The sequence below is a fragment of the Gopherus flavomarginatus genome, chromosome 3, assembly GCF_025201925.1.
Source record: "Gopherus flavomarginatus isolate rGopFla2 chromosome 3, rGopFla2.mat.asm, whole genome shotgun sequence".
NCBI classification, from domain to species: Eukaryota; Metazoa; Chordata; order Testudines; family Testudinidae; genus Gopherus; species Gopherus flavomarginatus.
The window spans coordinates 123412810-123430596 of NC_066619.1; the positions used below are offsets into that span (position 1 = coordinate 123412810).

Below are 17787 nucleotides of genomic sequence, written 5' to 3' on the forward strand. Positions count from 1 at the left end.
ATGGCAGCCATCACATAGACACACTTATTTCAGTTGTTTAGAGACTATTATTTTGGTTTAGCTTAATTATCGTTAAAAAAATTTAACAACGAAAATAAGCCAAAGTTTAAACCAAACTAAATATGTCTCCACACAGCAGGGCCAGCTTTAGGCCATTTCCCGGGAATCGGGCCCCACGCCTTAGGTGCCTTTTAAAATTTTTTTTACTCACCCAGCACCCGCGGGGGGGCGGGTGTCCCGGCCTTCAGCGGCATTTCAGCGGCGGGGGGGTCTGCTTTGGGTCTTTGGCATTTTGGGAGCGGCGGGTGGGGGGATGTCTGCTCCGGGTCTTCGGTGGCATTTCAGCAGCAGGGGGGTCCGGAAGACCCGGGGCGGACTCCCCGCTGCCGAAGTGCCGCCAAAGCCCTGGCCCATGACCAGGAATTCAAATTGGGCCCTGCAGTTCATAAAGTTGGCCCCGCACACAAACGTGCTACAGTTTAATTAATCAATTTAAAACCACACTTTTAGTTAAACCTCTGCAGTTTACATGAAGATAAGGTTTTACTCTCAGGAAGCTTTTCCTGATATTCAGCCTAATTTTTCCTTTTCTGAATGTCTCTTAATACTGCAGAAATACAGTGGTGGAATAGGGCCCAGGATTTTTCTCCCCCCGGGAGCTTTATTATTATTATCTCAAGACAGCAGGTAATGTTACTGAGATGCTGGTTCAATAAACATGGATAAGAAAGGGAGCTCATTCCATTTGCAGGGAGAGAAGCGACACTCTAATGACGCTTCACTCCAGTGGTTTTCAATGTATCAGGCAACCTCTTCTTGGCAGCTCATATCCTGTGGTCTCTTTAGCAATGTCTGCAAACAAAATGTCATTTGTGAAGGGGGATGGTAATAAATCCATTCTGTAGCATATAAGCTCTGTATTCAAAGGGTTTATGGTAAGAGTTATCAGAGAAAATCTGTTTCTGAATTCCCCAAAACCTCGTGACCTGTTCCAGCTTGAGTTTCTTTGTGTTCCAACACATCAAACCTCCCAAAGCTTTAATAACATCCAGAAACAAATTCAAGCAAATGACCCACTACCAGTCTTCATCCAGACTCTAAGGACCAAACCTGTAGAATCTCACCAACCCCAGGCTTCTATGCATGGGTCTGCAGCGTGGCCACCCCTTGCAATTTCATGCTTTTCTTAAAGCCTCAGTTCCTGTGGTAATGTGATTTGCATGAGGCGCTCAGATTTCATTTTAAAGTCAGTTTCTAGTCCTTATGGTTACATAGAAGAGCTTCAAAATGTGCACCGAGTGTATCTCAAGGGCTCAAAAATCAGATGACAAATAAAAAGACACAACATTTATTATATTTTAAAATCTCAAAAGTTTTAAGCCAGCCTCATGATTTTTGGGGACCTGACTCATGATTTAGAAGCCATAGGAGTTGGCAATACTGGTTGTGATCTCTAGCCCAACTTGTTTTGCCTAATATTTAACCCACTCCAGGGTTTGGGGTTTCATCTCTTCTTAGGAGATGTTTTGTGATCAGGAGCTAAAAAGGGGGCAGAGGAAAAAATCTACCTAAAAAATAAGTGGAAAATAGACTGGAGGGCAGGAGGAATGAAAATAAAAGACAAACAGTTGAGAAAGAGAAAGAGAAAAATGTGAATGGAAAAAGTAAATACAGTATATTGGAAAATAGGAAAGTAGGATAATAGGAGTTGCCAAACTGTACCAGACCATCTAGTCAAGTGTCCTGTCTCTGGGCACAGTACCAGATACTCCATAGCAAGGAATAAGAAACTCCACAGTGGAGAATTATGGAATTATCTGCTTATAGGGAAAGCTGTTTTCCCCCACAACAAATGATGGTTTTTCCTATGTCTCTTTTTTCATCCTCTAATATAACCAACTATTCTTATCAGTCTACTCTTTGTTTGAATCCCATTAAGCTCGTTGCCTCAGTGATACCTTGTGGCGATGAGTTCCACTGGTTAATTACGCATTGTGTAAAATAAATCCTTTTTCAATTTTACATGTGTTGCCTTTCAGTTTAATTAAACATCCCTATGTTCTTCCATTAGGAGCTGTGAGTAATCTAAATAGTTGTTCCATTTCATAAATGAATATGCTAAACAACAGGGGCTCTAAAACAGGCATTTCACTGTCAACCATGTTGAAAATATACTGACCACCCACATGGCAGGTTTAAGGTGTTGCCTGTTTATAGAAATGAACTGTTTATTTTTCTGACTTGGCTTTTATTTTACATGTGGATTTGGGGGGTTATTTGGAACAGGTTAACCAGATATTCCATCTGTTTTTAAATTTGCTAACTGTGAGTGTTTGCAGGGAATGTGTGAGTGGGCGCAAAGCCACACTGAATAGAACATTTGTTGCTGCTGGTCTCTCTGCTTCCTTGTGGCACCAGTGGTACTGGTGCTGAGGGCAAAAGAACTGATACCAAGTCCAGCGCACAGAGCAGTGCTAGAACTAACCCTCTATCCCTTGGTTTCAAAGTGAACCTAAAGTGCTGTCAAAAAAGACTATGCAATTATTTGGCTATTCAGTCCATGAACCATCTCTGATAACATGTATAAGTTGGGTCCTGTTTGATGCCGAGCCCTTTTAACTTGTATTTAAGTCAGTGGTAATTCAGGATGCTCAACACTCAGATCTTTGCGGCATACTACTCAGGCCAGGTCTACACAGGAGTGTTTTACGGGTATAATTACATGGACACATACTATACTGGCTAAGCACTCCTAGTGCGGATGCAGCTTATACCAGCAAAACTGTACTTTTGCTGGCATTGCAGATTCCAGCTCCCTTAAGTGGAACAAGTTCTACCAATAAGAACCCCACAGTGTTGCCAGTATACCTGTGTCTACACTAGGAACTTGTGCTGGCACAGCCCTGTGTGTTAGGGACCTTCTTCACATCTCTGACCAACATAGCTATGCTGGCTTGAATCTGTAGGGTAGATCTGGCCCAAGACTTTACTTGTGGCCTGAGACACTGGCTTACTTTGCTGTCTAACCTACAGAAAACTACAAACTGCTGAAGTGGAGATCATTGTTCCACTTGGGCGAGGATACACAGTCTGGTATGTTCTAAGGGGCAAATCCTACTCTCTATACTCTGGTGTTAGTCTCATGGTCATCAGCTGAACTACACCTCTACCTCTATATAACACAACCCAATATAGCACGACTTCAGATATAACGCAGTAAAGCAGTGCTCTGTGTGGGCAGGGCTGCACACTCTGGTGGATCAAAGCAAGTTCGATATAATGTGGTTTCACCTATCACGCGGTAAGATTTTTTGGCTCCCGAGGACAGCGTTATATCGAGGTAGAGGTGTACGTGCATTAGGAAGGAGAGTAGGAATTGTCTCTAAGATCCTTTGGAAGTCTATCTGAGACAAAGCCACAGATCGAAGGCAATAATTTCTGTTGTCTCCTGGTTTTTAGACTGTGCCATTGGAGGATATATATATATATATATAAATAAAATTTAGGCTTCCATTGGAAAAAGAAATCTAAAAATGTTGCCTTTTCTGTCCCTGGTAAATCCTTGCTTGGTGGCAAGGAACATGTCAGTGTGTCAGTGGGCACATTTTACTACAGCTTGAAGCCAGTGCCCCATTAGAAATGGAGAATGAAATCCTGGCCTCATTGAAGTCAATGGGACTTTTGCCACTGATTTTATTGGGGCCAGGATTTCACCCGGAGTGTGTTGAATGGTGCTAATGCAAAACCAAAGGAACTCTTACTTCCCGGGTGTCTGATCCTTCTTGCTCAGCATAAGCTCTGCTGTGCTGCCACGCAGCAATGGGAAAAGTAAAGATGCCATCTGAAGAAGAGCCAACTCTCTGATTTGGATGATGAATCTGCAGATGGCTCACTGTGGCTGTGGGGCTCATGTGCATTTTGTGTTGCAATTTATGTGAAGTTTGTAGTGAACTGAAGCAGTTTGGTATGAGTTACCAGGGCTGTTCCAGCTACTTCGGAGGTAGGGGTAAGGACAGCAGATGTGGAATAATCTGCCCCTCACATTAGGCCTCACCCTCATCTCTGATAGTTACAGATTGGCTTAAACCCTGAATCATGAGGCTTAATATCCTTCCAAAAATTTTGTTAGCATTAGCTATTATAACTCTGGGTAGTCTTGTTATCTGTATGACTGCCGAGTCCACATGACCAGCGATCGGCAGTATTAGAACAAGCAGGAACTTCAGACTAACAAACAAACAAAAAAAACCTGAATGGGACCATGCAGCCTGTATTCCATCCCCTTTGTAATGGTGATGTGCTTTTGTTTGCTTTGCATCTTTATTTTATTTAATTAGGTGATAATTGCTGCTCAGACTACATGCTTCATCATTGAAATTAGAGATGGAAAAGACCTATTAGCTCATCCAGCCAATCCCCTAGTCACTGCAGGATTCTTCACTGCAGAACATTTTTCTAGTATTATTTGGTTTTAAAAGCTTAGGGTCTGTGCCACTCTCTTGGGAGACCATTCCCAGGCTAAATATATCTTGCTGGTGGGAAGGCTTCACTGATCTTCAGCCTCATTTTCCCTGTCTGCATTTCATCCCATTACCCCTATTATTCCACCCCTCTTTGACATACTAAACAGATCTTTCCTTACTTGGGGCCAGATTCTCCACTGCCTTGCATACATCTTTGTCATCATTCACACCTGAGCAAAGTGAGTGTAAAATGCTGCTAAAACACAATGGTATCCGTATACACTCAAGTGTAAGTGATGGCACGACATTCAAGTCAACGGAAAACCAGGCCTGTCATGTTTCCAGTCTCCAGATCCATGTAAACTATTAGCATGTCCCCTTTAGTCATTGCTTAGGCAAGTTAGATATATTTAGCTCTTTTAATGTCTCCTTATGAATCCCTCCAGTCCCGTTGATCATTGTATTGCTCATCGTGGCACTCCCTTATACCAGTCGATATTGTTGTGGAGATAGCTCCAGAGGATCAGACTCATACTAACTTATTTCATCATCTGGCTTGTTGTCAAAGTCCTTGTGGAATTTCTTTCTTACCATGCCAGGATATTTGGGGGGCAGGAGGGAGAACTACCTACGCTATCAGTATGTGTTGGTTAAGAAAAAACCCAACCCATGCACGGGTTGAGATTTGAGCCAGCTGAGACTTGTGAAAGCACTCAGCTTTGGCCTAACTCTGCTCCCTAAGGGAGATTTACCATCGACTTAAATGGCAAGAAAATTAGGCCAGCACTCAGTGCTTTGGAAAACCACACCCTTACTGCTTTTGTGATAGCTGCATTCTGGGTGAGAACTTTTTGTACATCCAATTGTAAGAGAAGTTGAGGTATCTCCACAGTCATCCGCTTCTGGCAGAAGGGAACAGATATTTGACTTGTCGTTTCTCGTTTTTTGTATAGAGCTAGGAGGAGCCACCGGTGAATATATGTTACTGGTCCCCTCCTGTGCCTGAGCTGTGGCTGTGGAGGCGTCAATCGCAGCTCAAACTAGAGAGATTTAGCTTATGTTTCGGTCCCCAGTGTGTTATCCAAGATGGTGGCCATCACACTGACATTTGCTCTTTTTTCCTCTGTTAAGAAGCAAACATGAGGGATAACATAGATGGTGGATTTTAAGCTTTGGAAGGCTCAGACAATGTGTTTAACACCCAGGTGTGTGTGTAGGACACGGTGCAGAGCTGCACCCCTCCTCCCCTAGAGGGAGATCCAAGAGGGAATGCATATGTATGCTGCACAATCTCTTACAATCCTCCACTTTGTGAAATGGCCCTGCTTGGGATATCCATGGAGAACGAACCTGTGACAGTCAGCACTAAAAGTATGAGCTTCTCTCCCCTGAGTTAAAGTGTAAGGGTTGTTAGCTAGATGCTGGAACAGACTGATTAACCGCTGCTGTGGACCAGCTGCTAGAGGGGGACAGATGCTCACACTCTGCCAGTATGGGTTATACTTGCTTCCCCGGGCAACTTCATGGACCTGTGCAGGGAGTGAGGGGAAGCAGGGTCATGTCTTGGCCTCCAACTCCTCTCTTTGGGGGTGGTTTGTAACACAGAGGCTGGTAGGAGGGCACAAGGCCTGCACTGCCCGGAGTGCAGGAGCTATATTTGTGTCCTGTCCTTGGTCTTCTGACACCACCTGCTTAAAACCCCAAAAGTCAGAAGGATCACGAGGCCCTGCTTTCCCGGTCTGTATTCATACTGAAAACCAAGATCAAGCGAGCTTTGAGGAGGAGGAGGCAGATTGTATTGACCAAGCCAGACAGAAGTAGGTTGGTACTAAACTCAAATAAATGCCTTTCTCTGCAAACAGCTGAAATGCCGCCGTGTCTCTCCCAACTCCCTGCCTAGCTGCTTCTTCCTCCTTTGTGTAGTTTTAAAAAAGCAATGTTAGAGGTCCAGGTCTAGATTGGTGATCCAATTAACTGCTTCAGGTAAAGCAGAGTGGATGGTAGAGATACCGTCAGGAGGATATGATCGTTTGGGACATTGGTTAATGAGGTGTTCCACAGTTTGAAGGCCGTTTCTGCAGCCACACATAGGCTTATGTCTCAGTCTCCATTAATGGAGGAGGTAGACACATCTCCCGTGTGATATGTGGTTTCAGTTCAAAGTGGATCATATTTTCCAGTGGAATGAAAAGCCCCTAGTTTCTTTGTCTGGGCCTTGAAGAGCTGTTTGTTTGGGATTTTGATGTCCATCTGCCTTGCTTGCCATTGATCTTTGGGGGAAAAACCCCGAGTCTTTGAGCTCTGTGCTGCAAGCCAAAAAAGTTTTTCTGGATTTGACTCAGAATCTTGGTATGTTATTTAGATCTGCATCTTTTGGGTGGTCCTTGTTCTCTCGAATGTGAAGGGACTCCTGAAGGATTCTCCTGTCACAATGAATTTGGGGTGGGTGGATGCACAACACAGGAAGTCACGGGTTTGGCATTGATTTTACTGTGCCTGGAATTATCCATGTGGCACTGTTAATTTGAGTGATGCATGGGAGCTATTCCTTGCCTGTGTGAGTCTAAGAATGTCAGGGCAGTGAGATGCTAACACAAATTATGCTCCCGAGACCTAATGCCAAGTGTTGCAGTGGGTTTATGTCGTTTATTTTTTTTAAATAATAGTGGAGCTTATACTCAATGGGTTGCTCAGTTTTGCTCCCTCTGTTCCAGACTGCCTGCTCAAATCAATAAGCATTTTGTCCTCAGAGTCTCTTTCCCTCTGTTTATTATGTACCACAGAGGAAGGCCTGCCTAATTTTGAATGTAAAACCTCCAAGGTAGCATTCATATTCTGACTGACGGCCAATGTCTGTCCCATCTGATTGGCTTCCCCGCTGTTTTCCCTGCGGTGGAGGAGAGAGTTCTAAAATTATTCCTAGATCCTAGAGAAAACTTTTGTCTTGATGTCCAAACGACCCTCCGTAACTTTATATCTTGACACTGTAGAGTCTTATTCCTGAAAGCACTGGACTCCCAGACCATGAAAGAAAAATTGCAACGAGATTTCCACATCTGTCTCGGGAGTTGTTCAGAATCACATCCCCTTGGGCCCCTTCAGATTGAGAGAGAGAGAGATGTGTGAAGATCTGCTCTGTACAGAGGGAAGTCAGGGAGCCGGTCACAGTTCCCTGATTCTCAAGTTTCCCTGACTCCAGTATAAATCAGAGCCACGTCCATAGGCTGTTCTAACTTATGCCAGCCAGTTGAGAATTGGGGGTGTGCAGGAGTACTTTGCCTCCCCCATTGCACCTCCTCGTACTCCACATACCAGGGTGAGGGGAGCAGATGGTGTAGGAGCCAGCTACTCTGGCTTTATGCTACAGTAGAGAATTCTCTGCTGGCCAGGTAAGGCTAGATTGTGAGCACTTCACAGAACCTGAGCGGCACAAAATGTCTGAAACAGGGAAAGAGAATGTGGCTCAGTGTAACTCTGTAAACAATTGCTCTCAGACGTATACTGAACTGTGCAGAGCTGACTACTGGTGGGGCATATGCTGGGGAAGAAAGAGAAAGCCAACGCATGCGCAAACGGAAGTATAGAATGATCCCATACAAAAATCTATGCTGTGGAAATGGCCTGAGCTGGATGTACTATGAACACTTGTGCTTGTGTTCACTGAATGTCCTGTGAACATGAGCTGCATCTCACTGAAACAGTCCAACTAGAATAGAAGGAAAACTCAACAAAATCCCATAATTCTGCCTTGCCTGGAAATGTGTACGTAGGTGGGAATACCATACGCAGAGGCACCTTAAAGCGACTCTTGGTGGGGCCACCTTGTTTCTTCTCATTCTTTGTTTAATACATTTAAAAAATGCGCCTGTAATGCTCAGGCTTCCAGTTGCCCACTGCAAACTTACAAAAAATAGTGGAATTGTACAAGTGTAACTGAGGGCAACACTTGTAGAATCTGTACAATGGTCATGTTCCAGAAGACAGACAGATGATGCGCTTGACATTCAAGTTCCAGCGTGAATCTGCAGGCATGCCAATTAGAAAAAACATCACTTTACTTGCAAACTGAACAAATTTGATGTGGAAGCCAGTGAGACCTGAATGTCCCAATATAATTGACTATGCATGGGTGCAGTCTGTTGCAGGATCAGTCCCTAAAATTACTGTAAACTACTGTATTTTCATTAGACCAATTTTGCCATTTATTCCTGGATTTCAGAGTCCCCTTCTCGTACAAATTATTCCCTAACTGCTGACCGCACCTGCCATTCCTTTGTTGCAAGTGGCTTCAAAAATAAATGGAGCTTTAAACTGATTTGATAAAAAGAAATGAGTACTTGCATTTCCCATTGGTTTCAGAAGAACCTGTAAGGCCCATTAATCAATCTAAATTAAGATGAAGCATCTTCAGGTGATTGGATGGAGACCAAAAATAGTCCCCCTTTTCCACCCAAGAACACGCACGACTATTTCAATTAGATTAATTTCTAAAATTGGAAGGGATGAAAGGAGACCTGGCATAATTGGCTTTTTAGTTAATTGGAAGTTAGAAGCAGAATCAGCTCCATTAATTGTGCACGATAAATTTGGTGGTGGTATTTACAAAGTGTGCCTGATATTTTAAAGTATTTCTTAATGAATCCTGTAATCTGCATCCCTCTCCTCTACCATGCACTGATAATTCCATCAGAAAAGAAGACAGCAGCTGTATCAGTTAGATGGTAAGGCAGCTTCACCCCTGTGATTTCACTGATTTTCATGCTGCGTTTTAAGATTTGTCACTCCAGGCAACGTTGAGTTAGTGACATGCTAAACAATTTGGCAGGGATGTAAGCACCTCACAGCATGAACCTGCCCATCCATGATGACACTTAAAAACCAGAGCTGAGTGAATACAACAAAACAGCCCTTGTGAACGATCCTTTGACTTCCACGTGGTTCTTCACTTCCGCCATGTTTGTACTGCTTTTTGTTTGCTATGGCTGTTCTTTGGGGGTGACAGTCACCCCATGTGATGACATGCACATAAAAGGTGCATGTAATCTAATCTAATGTGACGTATATGGCTGACCACCTCTGTAGTGCCTGAACACCTGCCACACCTGAACATCTCGGGGGCTGGGATAGCTCAGTGGTTTAAGCATTGGTTTGCTAAAGCCAGGTGTCAAGGTTTTTTCCCCCACTTTGAACTTTAGGGTACAAAAAGTGGGGACCTGCATGAACACTTTTAAGCTTAATTACTAGCTTAAATCTGGTACACTGCCACCAGCCAGAATTTAGTGTCTGGCACACTTTCTGTTCCCCCAAAACCTTCCCTGGGGAACCCAGACCCAAACCCCTTGGTTCTTAAAACAAGGAGAAATTAACCATCCCCCTCCTTTTCCCCCCAGACTTTCCCCTCCCTGGGTTGCCTTGAGAGGCTTCACACCGATCCAAACTCCTTGGATCTTAAAACAAGGAGGAATTAACCGTGCCCCTTCCTTTCCCCCCACCAATCCCTGGTGAGTTCAGACTCAATCCCTTGGATTTTAAAACAAGGAAAAATCAATCAGGTTCTTAAAAAGAAAGCTTTTAATTAAAGAAAGAAAAAAAGTAAAAGTTATCTCTGTAAAATCAGAATGGAAAATGCTTTACAGGGTATTCAGATTCATATAGACCGGAGGGATTCCCCCCCTAGCCTTAGATTTAAAGTTACAGCAAACAGAGGTAAAAATCCTTCCAGCAAAAAGACACATTTACAAGTTAAGAAAACAAACATAAGACTAATCCACCTTGCCTGGCTACTACTTACAATTTTGAAACATGAAAGACTGATTCAGAAAGATTGGGAAAGCCTGGGTGTACGTCTGGTCTCTCTTAGCCCCAAGAGCGAATAACGAACAACACAAAAAGCACAAACAAAGACTTCCCTCCACCAAGATTTGAAAGTATCTTGTCCCCCCATTGGTCCTCTGGTCAGGTGTCAGCCAGGTTTACTGAGCTTCTTAACCCTTTACAGGTAAAAGAGACATTAACCCTTAACCCTCTGTTTATGACACCAGGGTTGTGAGTTCAATCCTTGAGGGGGCCATTTAGGGACCTGGGGTAAAAATCTATCTGGGGATTGGTCCTGCTTTGAGCAGGGGGTTAGACTAAATAACCTTCTGAGATCCCTTCCAACCCTGATATTCTATGATTCTGTGTAAAACCCATGGCAATAGTGAAGTACTTGAGTGGACTACATGGAGTCTCTGTCACATCTCCCCTTTTGGGGTCAAAACTCTGCTTGGGGGAGTGTTTATAATTTGGGGTCTTGGTTGGTGTTTAGGGTATCTCTTGCGATGGCCCTTTACATAGTGGTGAATTTCACCTTGAATATGTGAACACTAGAATTTGCTCTTCAAAATGATGAGGGGGCTGGGGCACATGACTTAGGAGGAGAGGCTGAGGGAACTGGTCTTATTTAGTCTGCAGAAGAGTGAGGAGGGATTTGATAGCAGCCATCAGTGTTTATTTTATCTGCTACTCCAGAAATCTACCGGATCAGCTCATGTAGTCTTTCCTTACAGCCAAGTCTCTCGTGCTATGTCATGTGTTAAAGTAAAAGGCTTGAGAAAACACTTGACTGTGCCTTTTAACAATCCTTCTGCTGGACATAAGCTGCAGCGTTCCATTTATTAGAATTTTCTCTTCTTTCCTCCTTGGCTTCCTCTCCCCCTCCCCTGCCCCGCCATGACAGATCCCTGTGATAATAAAACCTTTTCAGCCTGAGGTGTTTGCCTTCGTTCTCTTTTCTCTAACTGCCTTTTAGTTAATGTTCAGTTTGCTCATATATATATTCCATGGCTCTGCCTGTTTTCCCAGGAGATGCTAGACAATAACCTCCCACACTGCAGTTGAAGGGCTTTCTGAAAATGTATGTGAGGGGAATTAGGCAAAATGAGAACTAACTAATGCTAATTAATTCACAACCTTTGTATTATTCAACTACTCTACCTTGTTTAAAGAGTAGAAGCACCTCACATAATGCCAGTGCTCGGGTAATATTAATATTCCCTTCCTGTAGGTCTGACCAAGTTGCCTCACATTGCAGTGTTCATGCTCCTGGATTAAAAGGTCAGAACCTAGTGGTATCTTAACAAGTTTTTCCTAGTTAACAATCAGAACAAAATGACGATAAAAATGGAGATGGTGACACTAGATGGTAATGAAAGATATCCGCTATCGTTTGTACAGAGAAGCTTTCCTCAAGAGGAAGAGAGATGCATAGATATAGGCCCAAATTCTCTCTGTGCCAGTATCTAGTTCTGACTTCCTGATTCCCTGGGCTGATCTGTGCCATCTCTGATCACAGCATAGGCTGGAGCGGCCTATGCTATCTGGCAACGGCCTCCAAGGAATCATATGTCATCTGGGGACAGATCGAGTACAGCATATTTCAGCCATAACCCACTTTACCACTGTCCTGCCCGCTTCGTCAGAGCCAAATGTGGAGGAGTGGCGAAAGGGCTGGCTATGCCAGCCCTATGCCAGCTGAGAGGTCCCCCATAGAGAGAGAATTCTCAAATTGGCTGCTTTCTTGTCTCTTGGAGCTTCCAGAACAACATCAATTCAGAATGCAGGAGAGAATCTGGCCCATAAAATACATTTCTTTTCCATAGGCAAATTATTGTAGTAACAAACTCACTGATGGTGAACAGCAAAGAGTCCTGTGGCACCTTATAGACTAACAGACGTATTGGAGCATGAGCTTTCGTGAGTGAATACCCGCTTTGTTGGATGCATGTCACATGGGGATGTATTCACCCACGAAAGCTCATGCTCCAATACGTCTGTTAGTCTATAAGATGCCACAGGACTCTTCGCTGCTTTTAGAGATCCAGACTAACACAACAACCCTTCTGATACTTGAAAAGCAAGTTTGCAAGAACAGTCATAAACACGACATATTTCTGACATCATTGCAAGGGCCGTGGTATTCAATTAGGCAGAGCAGAGGGGCTGCAAAGGACCTTCAGCTTGCTTGCTATAATCTGTTCAGTTTCTTAACACACATGATCTAAATTCTTCTGAACCTAAGTAAATGTCTCACAGCACACTACTTCCGTTTAAAACACCCAACTCCTTACTGTTTTCCATAGTAAACCTATGGACTCGAAGGCAAGGCGTTAAGTCATAGGGCACCGGATTTGCAAAATCCGGTTATTACTATGTTCTGGCTGCACTGGCCAGGGAAACAGTATTAATGCCATCCTTAAACATGATCATTGCTAGAAAGGTGCTGACAGGGATTTCAGTAGTAATGATCCGCACAATTCTTGTAATTCAGTAACAATTCTTCCTTAACCTATCATTCTATCAAACAATCCCCAAAGCCATTTAGAACAGAAATAACTCATGCACACCTGCCTAGTTAGGAGCAGAGCTAGGTGAAATATGGATTTTTTTTGTTTGCTGACAATTCCAAAATATAAATGAGAAAATAAATTGTTACAGCTCAAACTGAAAATGAAATTTTCTGACAAACTGAAAAATAAAATAGTTTTGGATCAAACAACACATTTCATTTTGATTTTGGGCATTACTGTACTTTTAAAAAAAAAAGAAACCCTAAAATTAAAAGAAATTGCAAAACAAAGTTATATTAAATAAAAAAATTGAAATGTTTTGATTTGAAAAATTGAAACGTTTTGACGGGTTTGGGGGTTTTTTTCACTGAGTCTGTTTGGTGAAATCGATGTGAATACGTGAACTTTTTCAGCATTATCAAATCTGCATTGTTTGCTGGAAAAAAGTTATAGTCAAAACATTTCATCCCGCTTTAGTTAGGAGTTCATAGGAGCAACAATGATATCAACTCCCCATACCAGTGCCTTACCACCTTCCTCTCAAAGGAGTCAGGCCATATGGAACAAGTCTCTGTGCAAGTGAAGTGGAATCATCCTATGAAAATTTGCCAGGAGTTGATGCTACTTAAACCAGCCCTTACTCTCATACGTGCCTTGGCAAAACCAGTGCTCCAGTAACTTGGAATTCAAATGGAAGAATTTCTTTGGGTTCAGAATGCTGAGAGTGGGATTGTGCCCGATGGCATCCTGGCTATTTCTTAATATGGTTAGAGTTTCCATTCCTCTCATTTCCCTGGCATTGTCCTGTGTGAGTGTGTGTGGTAGGGTACTGGGCAGCTCTCTGGCCACTGTTTTTTTCTTCTTTGGTTTATACCACTGCCTAATGCTGATCTCTAAAGCCATTTTAAGTCTCTCTTCGCACTTAAGACCAGTTAAGTCTCCCATTAGAGTTCTTTTCTCCATACATTGTGTACAGTGAAGAGATCAAACGTCTCAATGCAGATTGTTACCAGGTTATGTTCCATTAAAATTACAATAGTCAGTATCGCACAGTAATGCTTAGCAGGAAGGGGTTTTGTGGTTTAAACTACTAACTAACAGCGGGCCAAAAGTACTTTGCAGAAAGGAAAGGGCCCAATTCTTCACTGCCGATTGTGTGGTGCTTATTCCCGCTGAAGTCAATAGTTTTGCCTGTCCTGGCATGTGAAATTGGACATATTTGCCCAGATAAATCTTTTGATGATCCACAGAGTGGCTTTCAGGTCACTGTAAACCCATCTTATTTTAAAGTACAATTTCACTATTTATTTAGCATAAAACATAATTGATTTAAGCCATTTATGACTCAGGAATACAGTCACTTCTGCGCTGGATTGTGATCTTGCAATCTGCTCTGAGTTAAGGAGCAGTGCATGGCTGCACTGGTCCAGAAGCAGAGAAAGGATCAAATTGTGATTGAGATTTTGATCCTGCTTCCTCCTTGCTCAATGGGAGATGTAATCTGCAACACCCTAAACCCTGGTGACCTCTCTCTGAGTCACACTCTTACCTCCCAGGCTGCTCCAGGGACTATGCAGCAAGACACTGGACAGGCTGTAAAACTACAATCTAGCGCTTAATATTCTGTTCCTCTTTTTCTCTGCTTGCTACATGAGCTTGCCGTGATATTCTCCAGGTTGTATTAAGTGAAGAACGTTCAGTCGAATGTAACTTACTGTACGTGTTTGTCTCTCTTTCAGCCTGGTAAAGTTTTGGACAGTGCTTTCCCAAGAGTTGTGATGAGAAATGGCTTTAGGAAACAACACCCAGCGAAGTTATTCTATCATCCCATGTTTCATCTTTGTCGAGGTGAGTGCACTGCACAGATGCTGCAGAAGTTTGTGTCATGCTGTGATGAAGCTGGGACAAAAACAACTGAACTCCTGTAAGATTGAAGAGTAGCATGTCAGCAGTTGTGTAATGTATCCTGTTTTGATAAAGAAATGACAAGGATTGTCTATCACACATGAACACAGCTTGCTTATTTAACAAGGCATCAGGGCCAAATTGGTCTCGTATTACAACCCCACAATGGGGTATAAGCAGATCCCTCATCCCTCCCTTACCACCCTATATAGATTTGTCTGACTTGAGATGTAGGTGCAGAAGAATGCACAGGTGCTACATTCTCAATGAGTCCATCCCTGAAGCAGGTGAGCAGGGACTGGAGGGAGTGTGGGCTCTCCCTGCCCAACTCGCTGGCTAGCATAGCTGATCTAGGAGGGAGTATCATCATTTATTGCTGTTAGTGGCCACTGCCCTCTGGAGCAAGAAGAAAGTGAGGGAAGAATTGTTATTTATAGGGGTGTCTCTGGGACATACAGACCCTAGAGCTACCCCAGGCTGATGCAACATAGGCACCAGTCCGTGCTCAGGGGAGTGTATTAATTCTCAGTCTAGCCCAGCTTAGACTGAGAGGCCAGTTGTTCAACTCTTACTACAATTGGTGAGCATTCACTCAGATGAATGGTCCAGTGGGAGTGTAGTGAGGTGCTTCTCCTGTTTAAACATGGTGGTGGAGTCAGAGGATACAACAGTTGTGAGTTAACTAATGTTGAAGAGAAGCCAACAACCAGGGTCTTAGTTTGCTGGGTATGGAGTTGGTTTTTCTTTATCAGCCTGGCAGGTTTATTTATTCTTTATGTGTCATTTATTCACTCTAGTGAGTTTGTTTCCTGTTACGATCAAAATAAATGAATACAAAAACCTCTCATTTTCTCCCCCTACTAGGAGGTAGGAAACATCTCAACCTGCGGATCTGGATTTGGGTTATTTTTCAAGGAAACTTTGGTCAGAAGTTTGTCTGGTGAGAGCTATACGGTTAAGGAGTCATAGGCATCCACCTGTTGCTGCATAATCCATACCCCCACACCTGTTGTCCCTTAATCCTGAATTGTAAAATTAACATTGTGGGCTAGATTGTGACTAGGTCTGTGAGGGTCACAGGGGCAGGAGTGAGGGAGTAGGGCACAAGAAGAACCTGTTGGAAAGGGCTAGAAGGCCTAGTCACAGTCTTGGTCTGTGTGTTCTGTGGGACTGATCCAACTCCCACTGAAGTCAATGGAGGGACGTTCCATTGCACAGAACCAGGGCCTTTGTTTGCTGGGTATGGATTTTGTCTGAGGCCCCATGCAAGCAAGGAGGCTTGCTGTCCATAGTGCAAGGATAGTAACCTCTACAAAGGGAGATAGGATATCTAGAGCATGTGATTGTAATAGGTACCTCTCTTGGCCTCACACATCCAGCACTGTGCCTGCTCCCGCTAAGGGAGAGCTTCTTTGCACCCACTCTCCACCTTCTGTTTCTCAGAGGTTGCCCTGAGAGTGCAATCAGTTTCTCTATGGGACTGATCCAAAGCCCATTGAAGTCAGGCAGAGTCGTCTTATTGCCTTGAATGAGCTTTGGTTATCCGCTCTCATCAACAGAAATCAGACTGGCTGAAGAAAGTACTAGTTGTATAGGTATGGGATATAATCACATGGGCCAAGGCAGATTAACCAGTTGTTATGGGAAAATGTTGCAAAACCATTGTAGAAACAGAGTAGTACATCTCAAGAGGTGGAGTTATAGCAGACAGCTATATCTAGTGAATAGTTTAAGGCAACTGACCCTCAGTTGTGTCTTACTGTTGCCCTTAGAGATTTATCACTGACGTAATAACCACATTTTCAAGGAATATAGGTCTCTGTCTCCTGTGGAAACCAGACCAAATTTCTTAGGTAACCTCAAAACTAGGAAAGGACAGAAATCCATACCTCATCGTTTCATTCATCCCCCCAGACCACTTTTTTTTTTCCAAATGTGCATAAGAAATACCAGAAAGGTGTGAAATAAGATGTTTCAAATTTATAGCCTGAATCATCTCTGAAGAATTTTAGCCCTCTAATGTGTGATTGATAAGTCTGAGGGTAGTGGAGTCAACGGAGTTATAAATTGGCATGTAGACAAGGCTGACATGAACATAAAAATGAATCAAGTGCCAAGAGGAAGGGAAGATCATTGTTCACTGCCTGAGCATACTTCTCCTGTCCTTTGGCATGCTAGATGTGATGATAACAGTCAATTTTTATCAAGAAGCAGACGTAAAGACAGAGAACCAGTGTTAAAATGGATGTTCCCTGTGCTGGCGTTGGGTAATGCCAGCTCTTCCCATGGACTATGCTTCATCTTTTACTCATGTTACTATTTGCCTTTCTGGAAAAGTGATGTGGATTGTCCATGTCCAGCGCAGCAGAATTGGAATCTGAAGGTTATTTATATTTATCCCAAGTAGTGTAGATCTAACCAGCGCTTAGAATTCCATTTCCCACTGGGAAGGCAGAGCAGATGGACAGCAGCCCACTCTGAGAAGCCACTACAACTCTGAATAAGTTTCACTGAAAGTGTTTTGCTTTTCAAGCTGCTAGGAGTCTGTTGGTTGCTGGCGGGCATTTCAAATGTGCCTTCAAGGGGCTACGCTTCATGATAAGCTCTATATTAGTTAGTTGTTGTAGCACTGGGCCCCATGTCAGTAATTTCATAGTAGCTCTGAACCAGTGATTCTCAGCATTTCTTGGTGACTTGAGGAAAGTTGGCTGATTCCATGGGGCTCCTCCTCCTGCTTGTTTCCAGCTGCGAAATCACATTGAGGACAGCTAGAAACACATTGTGTGATTTCCTAATAGTTCTTTTCCATGTTTAGCAATTGCTGATAAAACAGTGATGTTATGTGATCACAAATGAGAGGAGAGATGGCCCACATCTGTATTATCATCATTGATATTCCTGCGTTGCCAAGGGAGATGGTGGAATCTCCGCCTTAGAGGTTTTTAAGGTCAGGGCTGACAAAGCCCTGGCTGGGATGATTTAATTGGGGATTGGTCCTGCTCTGAGCAGGGGGTTGGACTAGATGATCTCCTGAGGTCTCTCTAACCCTAATCTTCTGTAATTCTACGTTGAAACTAGAGCCCCCAACTGAA

The 17787-nt window shown here is 43.3% G+C and overlaps 1 protein-coding gene across 3 annotated transcripts in view; it reads left to right on the forward strand.

The window, feature by feature from the left end:
* The window catches only part of PLPPR1 (phospholipid phosphatase related 1), a 185901-nt gene that overhangs the window by 63770 nt on the left and 104344 nt on the right, over positions 1–17787 (forward strand). For all 3 annotated transcript variants that reach the window (XM_050943195.1, XM_050943194.1, XM_050943196.1), the window contains exon 2: positions 14530–14638. In XM_050943195.1, coding sequence (XP_050799152.1) covers positions 14576–14638 — 63 coding nt within the window. In that variant the 5' untranslated portion in view covers positions 14530–14575. The remainder of the gene's footprint in view (positions 1–14529; positions 14639–17787) is intronic.